Source organism: Prunus dulcis, chromosome 6, assembly GCF_902201215.1.
Source record: "Prunus dulcis chromosome 6, ALMONDv2, whole genome shotgun sequence".
NCBI lineage: Eukaryota > Viridiplantae > Streptophyta > Magnoliopsida > Rosales > Rosaceae > Prunus > Prunus dulcis.
In genome coordinates, this window is record NC_047655.1 from 529,693 (window position 1) to 546,304 (window position 16,612).

The 16,612-nt window shown below is 37.7% G+C and overlaps 3 protein-coding genes across 7 annotated transcripts; all 3 read left to right on the forward strand.

The window, feature by feature from the left end:
- The first annotated feature begins 1,600 nt into the window (after window positions 1–1,600).
- Window positions 1,601–6,777, forward strand: LOC117631078 (DEAD-box ATP-dependent RNA helicase 37-like). The gene is made up of 7 exons (XM_034364025.1): window positions 1,601–1,826; window positions 2,255–3,153; window positions 3,240–3,323; window positions 3,946–4,188; window positions 4,388–4,555; window positions 4,725–4,838; window positions 5,609–6,777. The coding sequence occupies exons 2-7, from the start codon at window positions 2,407–2,409 to the stop codon at window positions 6,104–6,106; spliced, it is 1,854 nt and encodes a 617-aa protein (XP_034219916.1). The 5' UTR covers window positions 1,601–1,826; window positions 2,255–2,406; the 3' UTR covers window positions 6,107–6,777.
- Window positions 6,778–7,697: 920 nt separating this feature from the next.
- Window positions 7,698–10,459, forward strand: LOC117633202 (transcription initiation factor TFIID subunit 7). 4 transcript variants are annotated; one of them, XM_034366915.1, is made up of 7 exons: window positions 7,712–7,821; window positions 7,982–7,995; window positions 8,040–8,154; window positions 9,025–9,158; window positions 9,246–9,365; window positions 9,697–9,766; window positions 10,073–10,459. In XM_034366915.1, the coding sequence occupies exons 3-7, from the start codon at window positions 8,043–8,045 to the stop codon at window positions 10,237–10,239; spliced, it is 603 nt and encodes a 200-aa protein (XP_034222806.1). In that variant the 5' UTR covers window positions 7,712–7,821; window positions 7,982–7,995; window positions 8,040–8,042; the 3' UTR covers window positions 10,240–10,459. The 4 variants fall into 4 exon arrangements, with proteins under 4 accessions (XP_034222807.1, XP_034222806.1, XP_034222804.1 ...); XM_034366913.1 differs by having other exon boundaries at window positions 7,730–7,821; window positions 7,901–7,995; XM_034366914.1 differs by having other exon boundaries at window positions 7,745–7,821; window positions 7,951–7,995.
- Window positions 10,460–12,586: 2,127 nt separating this feature from the next.
- On the forward strand, window positions 12,587–16,452 carry LOC117632267 (F-box/kelch-repeat protein At1g55270). Of its 2 annotated transcripts, XM_034365706.1 has the most exons (3): window positions 12,587–12,810; window positions 12,890–13,144; window positions 14,793–16,410. In XM_034365706.1, the coding sequence occupies exons 2-3, from the start codon at window positions 13,082–13,084 to the stop codon at window positions 16,041–16,043; spliced, it is 1,314 nt and encodes a 437-aa protein (XP_034221597.1). In that variant the 5' UTR covers window positions 12,587–12,810; window positions 12,890–13,081; the 3' UTR covers window positions 16,044–16,410. The 2 variants fall into 2 exon arrangements, with proteins under 2 accessions (XP_034221597.1, XP_034221596.1); XM_034365705.1 differs by having other exon boundaries at window positions 12,587–13,144; window positions 14,793–16,452.
- The last annotated feature ends 160 nt before the right edge of the window (window positions 16,453–16,612 follow it).

Consider the following 16,612-nt stretch of genomic DNA (forward strand, 5'->3'; position numbering starts at 1 on the left):
ATGTCACAAGGAATACACATGGTAAAAGTTTATTCAGGTCAGTTCGATATTAAGGGAACCCAATTTAAACTATAGCCAAACAAACAAGTCAGTCCGATTGTATGAGTCAATTAAAAGAATCACTTATTTTTCACTAAAAATTGAATCAATTGGTTCACCAACTCTTATGACGATCCCTACGTTTGATTTGAGATTCAAAACTAAATTGAAGAATCGTGACTCAAATTAGGGACGCCAAATCCAAGACCCCTATATCATTTACCCGAGACCTTAAGATTGAGACTCAAACTCTAAGACATGCACTTGTATACTAATGCCAACTATATTTTTCACAATGCATGAAGTTTCAAAAATAATTTCATATTTATCCTTATACATGTTTTCAAATATTAAAAATACTAACAACATAATCTAGCTGCTTGGAAATGATTATATGGGTTTTGAAACATGTTGTTAGTTATGAAAGAAATGACCTTTTATTTTTGTTTAGTCTTTAGTCTTTATAATTGCCGATGTCTCAGTTTCATTCAACAATAATCTAAATGGTTATTTTCTGTTGCTTATATGAGATGGAATCAAATGTTGCACATATTCCAAGAGAGAGAGAAAGCTTCATATCCAAGGGGGTTTTCCCCTCGGATCCTCGAAGTTCTCTGACTTTTGGCATATCTATGCCGATATAGTCTTCTTTTGGCAAATCCTGCAACAAATCTGGGATAGCTTTGAATGTGCCTCATTTTGTGAGGTTGGTCTTTGAGGTGTTGTTGCTTGGTCATGATATACATACTGTTGATTGGCACGTTGGGGCCATAGAGTGACTAGGTGACGCTCTCTATGTCATGTCTCGGAGGAAGATTAACTGTGTTTGTTCTTCCTTTTGTCGGTGTTGCTTTAAATAAAGTCCAGAAACTCTATGAGTTATCTGTGTTTGTTTTTTCTCTCATAATTCCATAAACTTAGTTGGGTATTCTTAGTCTCTTTATGAGAGTTGTGTTGGTTAACGGCCAGTTATGTGTTTGATGTCATCATACTAGATTCGGCGAAACTAAGGCGATAAAAAGAGATTATATAAAAGTTATTTTCAAGAGTGATTCCCTCCATATCGTTTCAGCTTTCAGCTGGCTCAAGTCACTGGGGAAGTTTTTACCGAAGTATGCCATATTGCTATCTTTTTTCCTATTGGTCTAATAAAATTATATTGCCTTTTTATCAAAAGAACGCTACACATATTCTAATCCTAATTTATTAACCCCAAATACTTATCCAAATTGACTTTGAATTTGGTTTCATATTTGGAATGACAAAGGCTTATATGTAATTTCCCATGTAATTAAAGATTCAGTAAGAATTTAAGGCGCAGTAACTCAGGCAAGTTACCGTAATTTGGGGTGGATGAAAATAGAATGCATAGATAGATATTCGGTATGAGATAGATAGATAGAATATTAAGACCGCTCGTTGTAACTTCTAACAGCACGCCAGCCGCAATATTTTTGGGATTTCGACTTTACCCTTCTTTTCTTTCTCACATTTTTTTCTTTTTCCTTTTGTTTTCCTGCAAAATTCAAATTCGTTTAAAACCAAAACAAAGAAAAACTCCTCCTCCTCCAAAAAAAACCGCACAAAATAGTAATAAAAGATTTATTTTAAAATTAAAAAAATTTAGAAGGAGAGAGAAGGGAACGGCTTTGGCTTTGAAGAAAAGAAAAGATATTTTTGTTAGGCTTAAAGCGCTGCCTCTTGTCTGCGTGCACCAACAAAACATTAGGGTTTCTCAGATCTTTTTCTTCTTCTTCTAACCTCCGTCACGTCCTCTACTGCTACAGGTTTGTTCATCCGTACAGGTCTCTCCTGTTTCGCTCTTTCTCTCTACTGTGCATGCTAATCTTTTGTCTTGCATTAGCGTCGAGTCTATGGTTATGCTTTTTCGTTGCATTATAGATCGGGGATTGTTCTTCTTCCATTTATTTGATTAGGTTCTGTCTGCTTGCTGGGAATATACATGTATATCAGAAAGGAAGAGAAAGTGAGTGAAAATTTAGTTATTGGTTTCAGGGGTGAAATGGGTTTTCTTTGTCACTCTGGCTTTTAATTTTTTATTTTGTGACTTAGTGTGCATTGTTGTTTATGTTGCTGCTGTTGCCTTGTGCATTTCTGAATTGATGATTATGCATTGTTGCGGTTTTGAGGCCTGATTGATGAATATGTATAGTTAATTTGTTTATTTTTTGTTTACATGTGTTTGTTTTTTCAGGGTTTTATTTTTTGCGCTGATTTGGATTTTCATTGGGATTGCAATTGAAATTTCTGGGGTTCAATTGTGGAGAATTTTGAAATAGGTTTCGAGGGTTATATCTGTTTTTTGAAGGCTGTTGGAGTGATAATTTTGTCCTAGTTGTATCGACTATGCGAACTTCATGGGCAGATTTGGCTGCAAATTCTGCAGCTGAGAATGCAACTTCTGGCTCTTCCGTTAGCAATGCTGTTGCTGGGACGGCTGCTGCTCCTACTCGGTCCACCTATGTCCCCCCCCATCTGCGTAACCGTCCTCCTTCAGCAGACCCACCTGCTCCAGCCTATACTGGCCCGCCTGCCAATGATCGAGGTGGGTTCAGCGGATCTCGTTGGGGTGGTCCCAGAAATGACAATAGTCGATCTGGACCTGGCTATGGTGGCAATGGTGGTCGAGGTGGTGGATGGGGCAGCAGAAGTGGTGGTTGGGATGGGAGGGTGCGAGAAGTGAACCCCTTTGGAGAAGAGGAAGAAACAGAGCAGCCATTTAGTGAGCAAGAAAACAGTGGTATTAACTTCGATGCATATGAAGATATTCCGGTTGAGACAAGTGGTGATAATGTTCCGACCCCTGTGAATACATTTGCTGATATTGACTTGGGTGATGCACTTAATAAAAATATTCAGAGGTGCAAATACGTGAAACCAACACCTGTGCAGCGTCATGCTATTCCCATCTCCCTTGCGGGCCGGGACTTGATGGCATGTGCCCAAACTGGTTCTGGAAAGACGGCTGCTTTCTGTTTCCCAATCATCAGTGGAATTATGACGGGACAACCTGCACAGAGACCGCCCCGTGGTGTACATACAGTTTATCCACTTGCTCTCATTTTATCTCCTACTAGGGAGCTTTCAATTCAAGTATGTTTTAGTAACTTATCTATCGTGTCTTCACAGTTTCTGGCTGTCCATGTGATAAGAATTGAAAGTTTTTCTTACTGTTTCAGATTCATGAGGAAGCTAGGAAATTTTCATATCAAACAGGTGTCAGGGTGGTTGTTGCCTATGGAGGAGCACCAATTAACCAACAGGTTTTTTCATGCTTTCCTTTATCACTGTTGTCTTGGCTTTGTCCTCATCTAGTGCTCTGTAATTGATGACTTTATATTCCTAGTGACTCAACGTGAGAGTTGTGTTTATTTTGTCCAACTCATACAGTTTTAGAAAACCCTGTGCTCTAGCTTGCAATCTCATATGGAGCTTTAGTAACTAAAGTGGAAGTTTGTTTCACTTTTTGTGTATTGGTGGATGTACTCTATAAGCATAATTCTTAAGTTAAGCTGATAAATTATTAACATGATTGCCAATGTAGTTTGCATTTTAGATGTTTGGTGCTGTTATCTTGGTATTATATGAACGCTGCATAGTTTGGTTTAGGATATTTTCTCTCTAATTGTATTTTCATTAAATTCATCCATGTAATGACTGCTAAATTATTCTCAGCATCTTCTTTTTGAGATGGTGAGACTAATTGAACGTTTGTTGGCGTGAGATACATGATGTACACACATGTATGGCATTTGAGTCTATATACTTAGTCCTGCAAGTTGTTACACCGCTTACATCTTATTTTGTCTAAATTTCCTCGTTTACTTCACTGGCATGTTATTTTTGAGATACATAGCAGATTTTGATTTAAGTATTTTTGGACAGCTGCGGGAACTTGAAAGAGGTGTTGATATTCTTGTGGCAACTCCTGGAAGATTGGTGGATTTGCTGGAGAGAGCTAGAGTTTCATTGCAGATGATTAGGTATTTAGCCCTAGATGAGGCTGATCGAATGCTGGATATGGGTTTTGAACCACAAATAAGGAAAATTGTGGAACAAATGGACATGCCTCCACCAGGTGCACGACAGACTATGCTGTTCAGTGCCACTTTTCCAAAGGAAATACAGGTAATTTTTCTTTTGTGGGAATAAGTATATAGATGGCAGACTTTTATCAAAGTGTTGTCTCCACTAGCTTTTGTACAGACATGTTTCCAACCAGGAGTATCAAATAACAGTATAAAAGATTATTATTATTTGGTTCCTATTTCTTCTGTCCTGTGTTTGTGATGTGTTGTTTAATGTGAAAGTTCTGTTTTACATGCAGAGACTGGCCTCTGATTTTCTTGCAAAGTACATCTTTCTCGCAGTTGGAAGGGTGGGTTCTAGTACTGATTTGATTGTCCAAAGAGTGGAATTTGTTCATGAGTCTGATAAAAGAAGTCACCTTATGGACCTTCTTCATGCACAGAGGGCCAATGGCGTACAGGGCAAGGTATTCTCATAGAATAAAACTTCTTTTAAATAGGTTTCGGGGGTTGTCATATTACCCAAATTTTCCAATAAATTTTATTGTGAAAACATTCTCAATTGTATGATTTTCATATGTGTGATTCTTGAACCCCTCCCTCCCCTCACTCGATTGCACCATGTTGGTTTTGTAGCAAGCTCTGACATTAGTATTTGTGGAGACAAAGAAGGGAGCTGATTCACTGGAACACTGGTTGTGTATGAATGGTTTTCCTGCAACTACTATTCATGGTGACAGATCACAGCAGGTTAGTTGGCTTTATCTTTCTGGTTTCTATCATGCTGGGCTGCGTGTTTAATTTTTAAAGGGAGTTACAGTGGTGTGGCTGGGTAATTGGTGCCATCAAGGTACACCCTGATAATATGGTGGGATACTTTTTTTTTTTAATAGTTGAACAAACGCAGATATGCTCACGCAGACTTTTTGAGTTAGCAGATTGTTCATGTTTGGGAATGTTGGGTTGGTGGGAATTGGTAGGGGATTTAGATTATAGTGAACATGAAATAGCATGTTAGCTATATCTCCTACAAGCTGAAGAATAGCAAGGTACATAACAAGTAGAGAAACAAGGACTGCTTGTTTAAGGTCCTGTGAGTGTGAATTGCCGTTTTGGAATATCTTCTTTCACTGCTTGCTGATGCTGGATGTGGGTGATATGGCTTTCCGTGGGCTTGTTAAGGTTTTGTATTTGCATGGGTCATGAGTCTAGGTTTGGGATTTGTGTTGACTTTCTAATAGGTATGTACTGGGTTGTGATGGAGATGCATTCTTCCTCTTTTATGTTGATATTTGAATTTAGTGATAAAGTGGTGTACAAAAGCTGTTATCATGTATACGCTACTGGGCTTGATGTCTGAACTGTGCTTTTGTATAATCAAATTTGAGACTTTGGAATAGATCTTATACCATGTGCTTGAGGTCATGTAGTAGTTGCCATGTATTGCAGTGTTTTAAGATTGATGGTATGCTGTTTTAGTGTTTAAATCCTACCTCTTATTTATTTGTACTTGTCTACAGGAAAGAGAACAAGCATTGAGGTCATTTAAGAGCGGCAACACTCCAATTTTGGTGGCTACTGATGTGGCTGCACGTGGGCTTGACATTCCTCATGTTGCACATGTTGTCAACTTTGATCTTCCAAATGACATTGACGATTATGTCCACCGCATTGGTCGTACTGGACGAGCTGGAAAATCTGGTTTAGCTACTGCCTTCTTTAATGAGAACAATTCATCCCTGGCTAGATCTTTAGCAGATTTGATGCAAGAATCAAATCAAGAAGTACCTGCTTGGCTGTCCCGGTATGCAGCTCGATCTTCTTTTGGTGGTGGGAGGAACCGTCGTTCTGGGGGAGGCCGGTTTGGTGGCCGTGACTTCCGAAGGGATTCCTCTTTCAGTAGGGGTGGTTCTGATTACTATGGCGGAGGCAGCAGTGGTGGATATGGGGGTTCTTCTGGTGGTTATAGTGGAGGTGGAGGATATGGTGGTCCTGGGATGACCAGTGCATGGGACTAACCACTGACTCTTGAAAGCAGTTACAGTGTCTCTAGGTAATGGCTGCAGACTTCTTCCTTCTTTATAAGGTCGTCATATTTTTGTTTTTGTAATGTTTGGTTTAAGCCATCAAATGCTTTATACTGTCGGAAGTGCTCATCAATGTTTTGAGGGAGGGGGGACTTATGTTTGGTATTTGGCGCCACAGGAATAGAGGTTTGTGTAATGTTGGTAGGTGTCGATTAAAAATTACTAACAGAGTAGGGATTACTTTGTCTTTTAAAATTTTCTGTACGCTTATTACATACTCTGGCTTGTGATTTTGGATGGGTTGTAGAATATGTAGTGGGAGAGGGAGAGGGTTTCGTTTCGGCCGCATCTTTGTGTATCTCATAGGCATGTTCGTTTCAACCCAGTTTGTGGGGTTGTAGTGTTGAGAGGTTCTTCTGTTCCTGCCATTTCTTCCTCCTTTTAAACAGAGGAGTTACGGAGGTCTAGGGCTTTTGTAATATTTTGGTTGCTGACTGAAATGAATACAAAGCCTTCTTGGAAACTGTAGATTTCTCCGATTTGCATGGGATCTTCTGGTACTGATTGGACAGGAATAAGCTTAGTTGCCATTCATTGTCAAACTTGAAACAATTGTTATTTTTATTTAAGTTTGTTTAACTCAGAAAGGCCAAGTATTCACATATCGTTTCACTTTTGTTTTGAGTGATTATTTGGGGCGCAGGAGCCTCGAATTGTTTAGAATGGTTAATTACTTTTTTGGCGAAAAGAAGTTAGAAGTTAGAACAGATTGGGTGGACTAATATCAAGTTTCAATTGTAAAAAAAAAATATGATGATTGAGTTTGAGGTTCAGCCAAAGCCTCCATTGTCGCTGGTATTAACTCTCTTTTCTTCCATCTCTTGGCTTGGTTGATGAGAGATGAGTTGCCTTGATTATGGCTTCAAGTTTTAATAAAGCTCTCAGCTTTTGCAATCGGTAAATGATCCAAAAGTTTTGCACAATAACACCTTCTTGCTTCATGCCTTGTACACGTTACCAAACACATACACTGCAAATGCATGTATGCTTTGGTATTGAAACGGATTGAAACGGAGTGAGGAGACAGCTCCAGTGAGGGACAATGGAGTAGGAGCCCGCAGAGCACGCTTTCATCAACTCTTTCTTTCTACTGCCTCTTCCATCTTTGTTGCCTGGTCTGTACTCATCATTTAGTAGAAATACTTAACAAACGAGCATTGCCATACCTTTTAACTTTTCACAGAAAACCCATCCAATAAAAACTTGCAAAATTTCCATTGTCTTGCATATTAGTGGTCTCAGATTCGAACCTCCGTCACACCTTGGTAGTGGTGTGAGAAATCGTCATTCTCTTGTAATTTAGACTGTTGTGTCTATTAAAACAAAACAAAAAACTAACAAAATCCACGAGGCCAAGTATTCAACAAAGTACCCATACAGTCCATTAAAGTTACTTCTGAAGCCTAAACTGCCATAAAGAGCCCATAGTGCAGAATCCAAGAGAGAACCCAATTAGAATAAAAAGCCCAATCTATCTAATTCACTTATTCTGCCTATTCTACATATGCATATATAAGTTTCGCTTAATCTCATGTTGCGCGGACCAAAATAAGCTCTGAACAAACCCTGTTACATAATACCACATGTAAATCCAGTACTATTTCTTTAGCGATCCCAATTTCTCTCGCAGCTTGATTTTCTATCAGGTAATCTCATAGACACCGAACTTAGATTACATTTAGGATTGAATTTTTGAATTCATTACACATTTTGGTTTGTTTTTAGGGTTTTTCTTTTCTGTTTGTTGTTCTTCCGCGACATGGACCTCTGAGAAGATGGCGTTGTATTTTCGTGTTCAATGTTTAGGATCATTCTTTTGTGTGTGTTGTAATTTGTGGTAATAAAACGGTGCCGCACTTTTGTAGTGATGGAGGAGCAGTTCGTACTCAGAGTTCCACCTTCCGTTGCAGAGCGATTAGACCGCCTTTTGGGCGAAAATGCTTCTACTGACGACAAGTCGTTGGATTTGTCATTCGAAGGTAAGAAGAGGAAACCTACTTTTTGGATTGACGGTGTCTTAGAATTAGTCACAATTTTCTGTTATTTTCATCACAAAATGGCAGAAACCTCTCTAAGAAAGAGAAAAAATGCTAACTTTTTTTGTTGGTTTGTTGATAAGGGCCAATGAGGTGTAATTATAATATTTAATTCAAGGGTTATGGTAGCTTAATGATTTTAAGAGTGATGGTTGGAATTTGGTGATTTTGCTTATGAATTGGAGTTGGGTATTTTGTTGGATTGTCTTGTGGGGTTTGATGTTATAGCAATTGGTTTGGTCTTTGGAATGGATATGAATTGCTCAAGTGAAAAGATATGAATAGCAATTGGTTTGGTTTGGTCCTTGGAATGTCAGACTAAGGTTTGCCAAGAAGCATGTTATGTCAGTTTGAAGCTTTCTTTAGTTGTCTTCTTGGTGGCATTTGACAGCCATTTGGTATGTTTGATGTTGCCAATATAACCTGTCTTGTGGTATAGGATCATAGTCCTGAGGGCCTTTTGTAGTTATGGTACTTTGACATGTGCGTAAAAATAGAATAGAATTAAGTTCATTCTCTGCACTCATGGCCTACCCATATGCCATAGATACCTCATGTTGCATGAAGAAAGACAACATCTTCACTTGGTTTTACTCACTTTTGATAACTATTCAATCTTTTGCCTACTTAATGTGCTTGTAGCTTCTTTTTCAATCCGTCGCATGATTAATTATGGTTTCTAGTATGTTTGTTGGACATGGCACAACTAGCCAACTAATGAGGAAGTAACAACAACGAATTGCATCCTTTTTTAAAACTTCGCTTCCCCTGTTTCAACAAATGGTTCGGTTGTAAACTTGGAATATCTTGCAGAGGATGGCAGGACTGGCACATTTGTCGTTGGAAATGACCGTTTCCCTGCATCGCTGTTGGATCTTCCTTGTGTTGTGGAGTCCTTCAAAACATATGATGATAGTGTGTTAATTAAGACTGCAGATATTGGTCAGGTGGGTCCTGTATATCAATGTTGAAACAGTTAAATATATGAGGGCTTCGTTTCTAATGCATTTACATGAACTTTTGTGGTTTAACAGATGATTATGGTTAGAGATTCGAGTGATGCGGCTCCAGATACAGTGGAGTACAGGCATGGTCTTACCCCTCCAATGAGGGATGCTCGAAAGCGAAGATTTCGGAGGGAGCCTGATCTAAATGTATCATTAGCCTCTTTACATTGGAATATTTTATTTGGTAATGCTATAAATATATTTCGTAAGGAAAGAAGATATCCAGTCTCCGTGGTTCTCAAAAGTAATAAATGCACGTTATACCAAATACTAAGAAATATATCTTGGACAGAAGGTTGTGAGATGTTATCCTCTGGTTTTAGACTTTGGAAACGATGTCAATTGAAAAATAAGTTTTATGGGATGAAAGGGCCTTCCTGACATAAGAGAAGGGATTTGGCTGGCAATGCAGCTATCTTATTATGATGTCATTCACATCTGTATGTTTTGCTGATTGCGATTTTCTTGCATTTTACAGCCTGAGCTTGTCCGGCGTGTTGAGGAAGATCTACTGAACATTAGTGCTGGTGGGCCAGCTGATAATATTGATATCCTTATATGTTGTGTTTCATTAATATCACATTATCATTTTGTGCAAAATGCGGAAATAACACTGTTTTCTTCTTCCCCTTTTCCCTTGTATATATATATAAATTTTTTTTTGGGTCAGTTCTCATATTCATTAGGTTACAAAACATGTGGCACATTCTGACTGTAAATGGAGGAAATTTTTTCCAATATGTGATTGATGGTCTCAGCATTGTTGCTTTATTGTAACACACTGGATTTGTACCAGAAGTGCAAAGTTCTACATGGTATGTTTTGCTTGCTTATTCCTTAATTGAGTAGGTCACATGTTGAAGCAGCTGAGCAAGAGAAGGATGGAGATGGAAGTGATCGTAATGCAAGTAAAAAGCCTGTGGAAGAAGAACCTGTATCGCAACCTGATGTTACAGAGGCTGCTACAAATGCTGGGGAGCCTGATCGAAGCGACTCTGATGAATCCGACGAGTCAATTTGACCCCCTGCTGATATGCTATTCCCCTTCAGTACGCTTGATGCATTTGGAATGTGTATAACAGGGACTAAAGATGTACCAAAAAAACAGGGATAGCTTGTTTTTCGCGTGACAATATAACTTTGATATTGTGCCTGATGCTGATTGTATGTTTACATTAATGTTAAGCTTCCCATACAGAAAATTCTCGAAGAAGAAATATGCTCGTGTAATTTATAGGTTATGCATTGTATGCATCAGAACAGGTTGTCCACAATTTTTAATAAAATTCTGTTATGAAAAATAAAATTTGTAAGTTTTGGTATTGCCTTCTTTCAAAAATGTTTGTTGAATATTGAAAAGCTGTATAAAAATAAAAAAAAGCCAAATTCCCACTTGCATTTTGGGTGGACATTTGGGCTATAGTACGGGCCATATGGTGAGGCTCTATCTCTTAATTGTTGAATTAAATTGATTACTCGTTTGATCAAATTAGTTAACTTGATCCAAAGATTAAGATATAGAACCTCACTTAAAGACTCTATATAAGTCCCTCACTATAAAATGATTCCATACCTATAAGCCTAAGCTACCATAAAATGGCCATAGTCCACAAGCCAAGAGAGGACCAAATTTGAAGAAAAGCCCAATGCATCTCACAAGACAAAGATGTTTTGCCAATTTCCACTTGCCTAAAATATGCGTGGTGGAAGAATAATAAAATACGGTAAAATGGAGCCATTGATGCTGTGCTGTTTTTATTTTGTTGTACGAAATCTATTTCACCCAAAACCGTGGATTTAATTTTTCTTTCGGACCAAAAGACATTTTTAATGTTAGGGTCTCCAATTTATATAAACTTCTATATAATATAAAATATATATTATGTGAACCCTATTAAGACATTAAGTGCCCAACACAAAAAAGACACGCTTATATATTAAACTAATAGTCGCCAATAACTTAGACATTGAACTCTAAACCAAAAAAAAAGGTGTATAAACTCTAACTTGACGGAAAAAAGTTGGTGGCTTTACCAATTCTTTCTCAACGATTCGATGAATCTTAATAAAATTTATCCTCGTACTGTTGAGGTTCCGCAAAAAAAGAAGAAGAAAAAAGATAATATTCTTAATTTGAGCAAATTTTGTATCTCTTTTTCGTATTTTTTTTCTGTGCATATTATATATTGTTTACTGTTTTTTTTTTCTTTATATGTTACGATCTTGAATTTGAGTTCTTATAATATTTTTTAATGCACTAAAAAATCCAAATCACATGAATGTAAGGTTAAATTTTTGCCATTCGCCTAGGGCCTACGAAACTTAGGGCTGAAAACCTAAGACCAAAGTGTTTGTTATTAAAAAAAATTAAACTGCAAGGATTGGGAAGAGAAGAAAAAGACTTGTATGTTTAAAATAATTTTTTAAAGAGAAGGGGAGTAGAGTAGACCTTCAACAAGTGGTTACGTAGAAAAAAGAGGGTCTTTGTTATTCTCTTTGACATATATGAATGAAGCTTCTTTCGCTCATCTCTTTTGACATGCGCACATGAGCCAAAAGAGCAAGTAAATATTTATCTTAATCATCACATCAACATGTTGAAACTCCCCTCTTTCAATTTCCTGATTTTTAAAAAAAAAAAAAAAAAACTCCTCTTTCAAATCTTCGTTATTTTTATATATATATATATATATATATTTTTTTTTTTATAATTTTCTTAATTTTGTCGACGTATATGAAGTATGGTTATATAACTCCAATTGTGGGATATTCTTTCTTCTTTTTTTGTTAGAAAGAACAGGGAAAATTAATATGCGGTAAGTGACCCCGTAAGGGTGGAATCAACTCTAGTCAAAATCTGTTGCTTTTGAGTTTTTTACACATTAAAAAAAGGATATTAAGATGAACACAAGAAACATGGATGAAGAATGTTTGATTTACCCTCTTTACCCTCCAATTTGCAATTATGAATACTAATATATAACTAAATACAAAGTATGATCAATGCTAAATTCAGTTGCTCATGCACACATGTTCATAACGCACCATAAAAAATAAGAAGAGAGTTGAAGAGTAAGAAACCGAAAAGGATGTCACTCATATGTATGAAACAGTCACTATGGGATAGGTAAGCTCATTAAGGGTGATGGGGGTGAGCCATTAATATTTTGGTATACCCAAAAGCGAAGGTTCAAATCCCCCTCTGTCTTGTCTCTCTCTTACCTCAGTCCTTTCCTTTCCTCTAAATTGGGTTTTGACTGTGAGTTGTATCAACCATGTTAAAGGTTCCTGTCCTCTAGCATGAGTTGAAATTAAAATCCCACAAATACACATTTAAAAGTGTGCATTAAACTACGTTAAAGGTTGGAGAAAGAGAATCAAATCCACTTCTACATTTAATTTTTAATTTTTCAGTCTATACTCTATACACACAGAACTTCATAATTAGAAATTAGAGTACAAAATCAGAAGTTGGTGAAGCCCATGGGTCCAGCTGTACTCTTTTGGGTTAGAGAGAGAGTGAGAGAGAGAAAAGACTGTAAATAAGTCTTTTAGAGAGAGAGAGAGAGTGAGAGAGAAGATGTACCCTCAGGTTTTGTTATTGTAGTTGTTGTTCTCAGTTTAGTAGAGGTAGAGTTCTATTCTTTGTGCTTATTTGTTTGCATTTGCAGAGGTTAAAAGGAAAACAAACCCTCCGGAAGAGAAGACAAAGCTTTTTAGTTCATTTATACTATTTGCTGGATCAGATTCAAGAAATTGAAGTTGAAGCTTAAAGTGTCTCTCGATCTGAGCCTCCAAGCTTCCTTTAACCTTTTGAATTGGACTCAAAAGGTACCCTTTTTCTATGAGCTTGTGATTCTCAAATGGACTCAAACACTGAACGGTCTTCCAATGCTCAGAGGGGCTTCAGAGTTCAAGCTCCACTGGTTAGTCTTCTTACTGATCTCTGACCCATCTTTCCCTTTTATGTTTTTCCTAATCCTTTTCCTTATGCTTTCTTTCAATTCACGACATTTTAGAGATACCCAGATGAAAAGTTAGCTTAATTGTGATAAATTGTCGAGAAATTTGGGAAATTTGGTGGATAAGCGTGTTTGAGGTGTAGCTGCCTCTACGTGCTTTGCATTTTCCTTTTTGTTTGTTGTCTTCATAAGCTTTTTGGGGGTGCGCAGCACGTATTTCTGCTAGATGCGTTATTATTTGGGGAAAGTTTGGGAATTTTTAGGATGATCATATATGGGTCGGGGAATTGTTTTATTTTGATTCTTATGAAAACTTAGCTACTGTGCAATATTGTTGAGAAAACATTGGAAATTCGGTTGTGAGGATGTGTGTTTGAGGTTTATCTGGCACTTAGTGCCTTGCATTGTCCTTTTGGTTTTTTGTTTTCATGAGCTTAGGGGTACCCCGGCTCGTATTTCAGTCAAATATTTGTGATACTTTTGAAATTTTGGATGAGCATATGGGTTAAGGAAATGCTAAATTTTGGCTTCTTTCTTTTGCAATTTATTCCATGGAGCGTATGGTAACCTGACGACCAACTTCTAGTTAATTATTAAGAGATAGAACATTTTGGCGAAGAAGGAATTTGATGAGCATTTGTTAGGACCGTTCTCACTCCCTGGACTGTATCTTTTTGCTTCATAAGCTTGCTTCTTGAGTTCTCTAATACACTAAACCCTTTCATTTTTATGTTTGAGGTGCCACATTCTGATTTTCATGGAGGGTTATGTTTGTTTCCTTGTCATGACCTTTTGTTGCTAAGCAATTAGTGTTCCTTTTACTTTGGTGAACAGAGTGTTGAATGTAAGGTGACTCTGTGGATGGTTGGATGGTTATCTGCCTTCAACATGAGTTTCAATTATGTTCTCATAAAATTTATGTACTTTGGATCAAATTACTGCTTTGGATTTGGTTTTTTCTGCATTTATTTTATCAATGCCTTGAGAGTTGTTCATGCTCTTTCTATCTTGTTGTCTGGTATCAATTTTAAGTTTAGATATAGGTGAATGTGAGATCTCTTGTACTAGTAAAGGGAACAAAAAAATTCTGACAAAGCCTAACTTTCTTGGCCCATGAGAAGTTCAATTAGACATGTTATTTGTCAATTTCATTTACTAACTTGTTCTTGGATTAAATCTTATCTTTCACTGTTTATTTCATCAATGCATATTTAGGGCGTTGTCAAACATGATTCCCATGGATGATGAACAAAAGCTTCCTTTATTCAGTTATCTGTGATCAACCATATCATTCTTTATACATATGAAATTATGTGGACAAATATTTGTGTGCCCGTAACCCCTCTCCGTGGATCCAATTACTACTTGCATTTTTTTGTGTTTTAAACTTTTGGTTACCATGCCTAATTAGTTTTTTCATATCTGTTGGTGCAAGTCATGATATTTAACTAAGCATTCCCATTGGACGCATTCAAATCATTCCCTATATTACGGCCATGAACCCATCTAAGAAGCATGTATCATGGCCATTAGCTTGTAATTGGTGTTTCTTGCTTATTCTTGATTTTTGGTAATTCTTGTATCATACATCCTGACATGGCTAGTTTTGCAGGTTGACTCTGTATCATGCTATTGCAAAGTAGATGCAAGCTTAAAAACCGTTGCAGGGGCAAGAAAGTTTGTCCCAGGATCAAAACTTTGCATTCAGCCTGATATTAATCCTAATGCACACAGGGGAAAAAATTTACGCAGGGAAAAAACCAGAATCCAGCCACCCCTCCTGCCTGGCCTACCTGATGATCTTGCAATCGCTTGTTTAATCAGAGTCCCTCGCGTTGAACATAGAAAACTCCGTCTAGTTTGCAAAAGATGGTACCGCCTTCTGGCTGGTAACTTCTTTTATTCACTTAGGAAAAGTCTTGGAATGGCAGAAGAGTGGGTTTATGTCATCAAAAGAGAACGTGATGGAAGGATCTCTTGGCATGCTTTTGATCCTACATACCAGCTCTGGCAGCCGCTTCCACCTGTTCCTGGTGAATATTCTGCAGCGCTTGGTTTCGGTTGTGCTGTCCTTAGTGGTTGTCACCTGTACTTATTTGGAGGAAAAGATCCATTGAAGGGATCTATGAGACGGGTTATTTTTTACAGTGCTCGGACAAATAAATGGCACAGGGCACCAGATATGCTTCGGAAACGCCATTTCTTTGGGTCTTGTGTTATTAATAATTGCCTTTATGTAGCCGGTGGGGAGTGTGATGGAATTCAAAGGACTCTTCGTTCAGCTGAAATTTATGATCCTAACAAGAATCGGTGGAGCTTTATTTCAGATATGAGCACAGCTATGGTACCCTTTATCGGGGTTGTTCATGAAGGAATGTGGTTCCTAAAAGGACTTGGGACACAGCGTGAGGTAATGAGTGAAGCCTATTCTCCTGAAGCTAATACCTGGACCCCCATTAGTGATGGGATGGTTGCTGACTGGCGCAACCCGAGTATTTCTTTAAATGGGCAGCTCTATGGTCTGGGTTGCCCCGATGGGTGCAAGCTTAAAGTTTATGATAGAGTAACAGATTCGTGGAACAAATTTATAGATAGCAAGCTTCATCTAGGCAGGTCTTTTGCTTTTAAGGCTGCTGCACTTGTTCCCCTTAACGGGAAGCTTTGCATTATTCGTAATAACATGAGCATCAGTTTAGTCGATATTTCAAGTCCGGATAAACCTGTAGAAGGCAACCCTCACCTTTGGGAAAATATTGCTGGTAAAGGCCATTTCAGAACTCTCGTCTCAAATTTATGGTCAACTATAGCGGCCCGAACTGGTTTGAAGAGTCACATTGTACACTGTCAAGTGCTCCAAGCATGAGAACTGGCATTGACATTGCTTATGCTTTGTGCGAAGCAAGACTTCAGATAGGAAGCATTGAAGGTTTATCTGTAAATTCAAGGCAGTCATCTCTTGCAAGCGATGTGGTACGGGACTGGTGATGCTGGTTTTGGCAATAGAGTTACCGAGGCTGTTGGTCTCGACAATAGAATTATGAGGTCATTTCTTTACATTCATGAAGAGAGAGCAGATACATTTGTAAATCTTGTTATATTGGTCTAGGCCTTTTTGTCTTTTGCTATGGGGTTTTATGTTACTAGTATGTAATCTTAGAGATGCTTTGTGAATATACATGGATGATTAGAGATCATTCAATATATACGTAATTTCATCTGTGGTTGTACTATTTTATTATTCATGAATATGTAATCAAACCTTTTAGATATTATTTTGACATGCTTATATAATTAAAAATAGAACCATAAAGTGGTGGATTAATGGAAAACTTGTGTAACATCAGGCCTCAACTTTATCAATGTTACAGTCAGTGTCTTTATTTATTTTGCTGGAACACCAATGTCAAACTTGTTATACGAGGAAAACCCTGA

Bases quoted from the DNA above. Each gene is read 5' to 3' on its own strand.
- LOC117631078 (XM_034364025.1), top strand. From the start codon at position 2,407: ATGCGAACTTCATGGGCAGATTTGGCTGCAAATTCTGCAGCTGAGAAT. The intron at 3,324-3,945 runs GTTTTTTCATGC...ATTTTTGGACAG, and splicing joins GAGCACCAATTAACCAACAG to CTGCGGGAACTTGAAAGAGG. The intron at 4,189-4,387 runs GTAATTTTTCTT...TTTTACATGCAG, and splicing joins CTTTTCCAAAGGAAATACAG to AGACTGGCCTCTGATTTTCT.
- LOC117633202 (XM_034366913.1), top strand. From the start codon at position 7,951: ATGGCGTTGTATTTTCGTGTTCAATGTTTAGGATCATTCTTTTGT. The intron at 8,155-9,024 runs GTAAGAAGAGGA...AATATCTTGCAG, and splicing joins GTTGGATTTGTCATTCGAAG to AGGATGGCAGGACTGGCACA. The intron at 9,366-9,696 runs GTATCATTAGCC...TGCATTTTACAG, and splicing joins GGAGGGAGCCTGATCTAAAT to CCTGAGCTTGTCCGGCGTGT.
- LOC117632267 (XM_034365705.1), top strand. From the start codon at position 13,082: ATGGACTCAAACACTGAACGGTCTTCCAATGCTCAGAGGGGCTTCAGA. The intron at 13,145-14,792 runs GTTAGTCTTCTT...CTAGTTTTGCAG, and splicing joins TCAGAGTTCAAGCTCCACTG to GTTGACTCTGTATCATGCTA.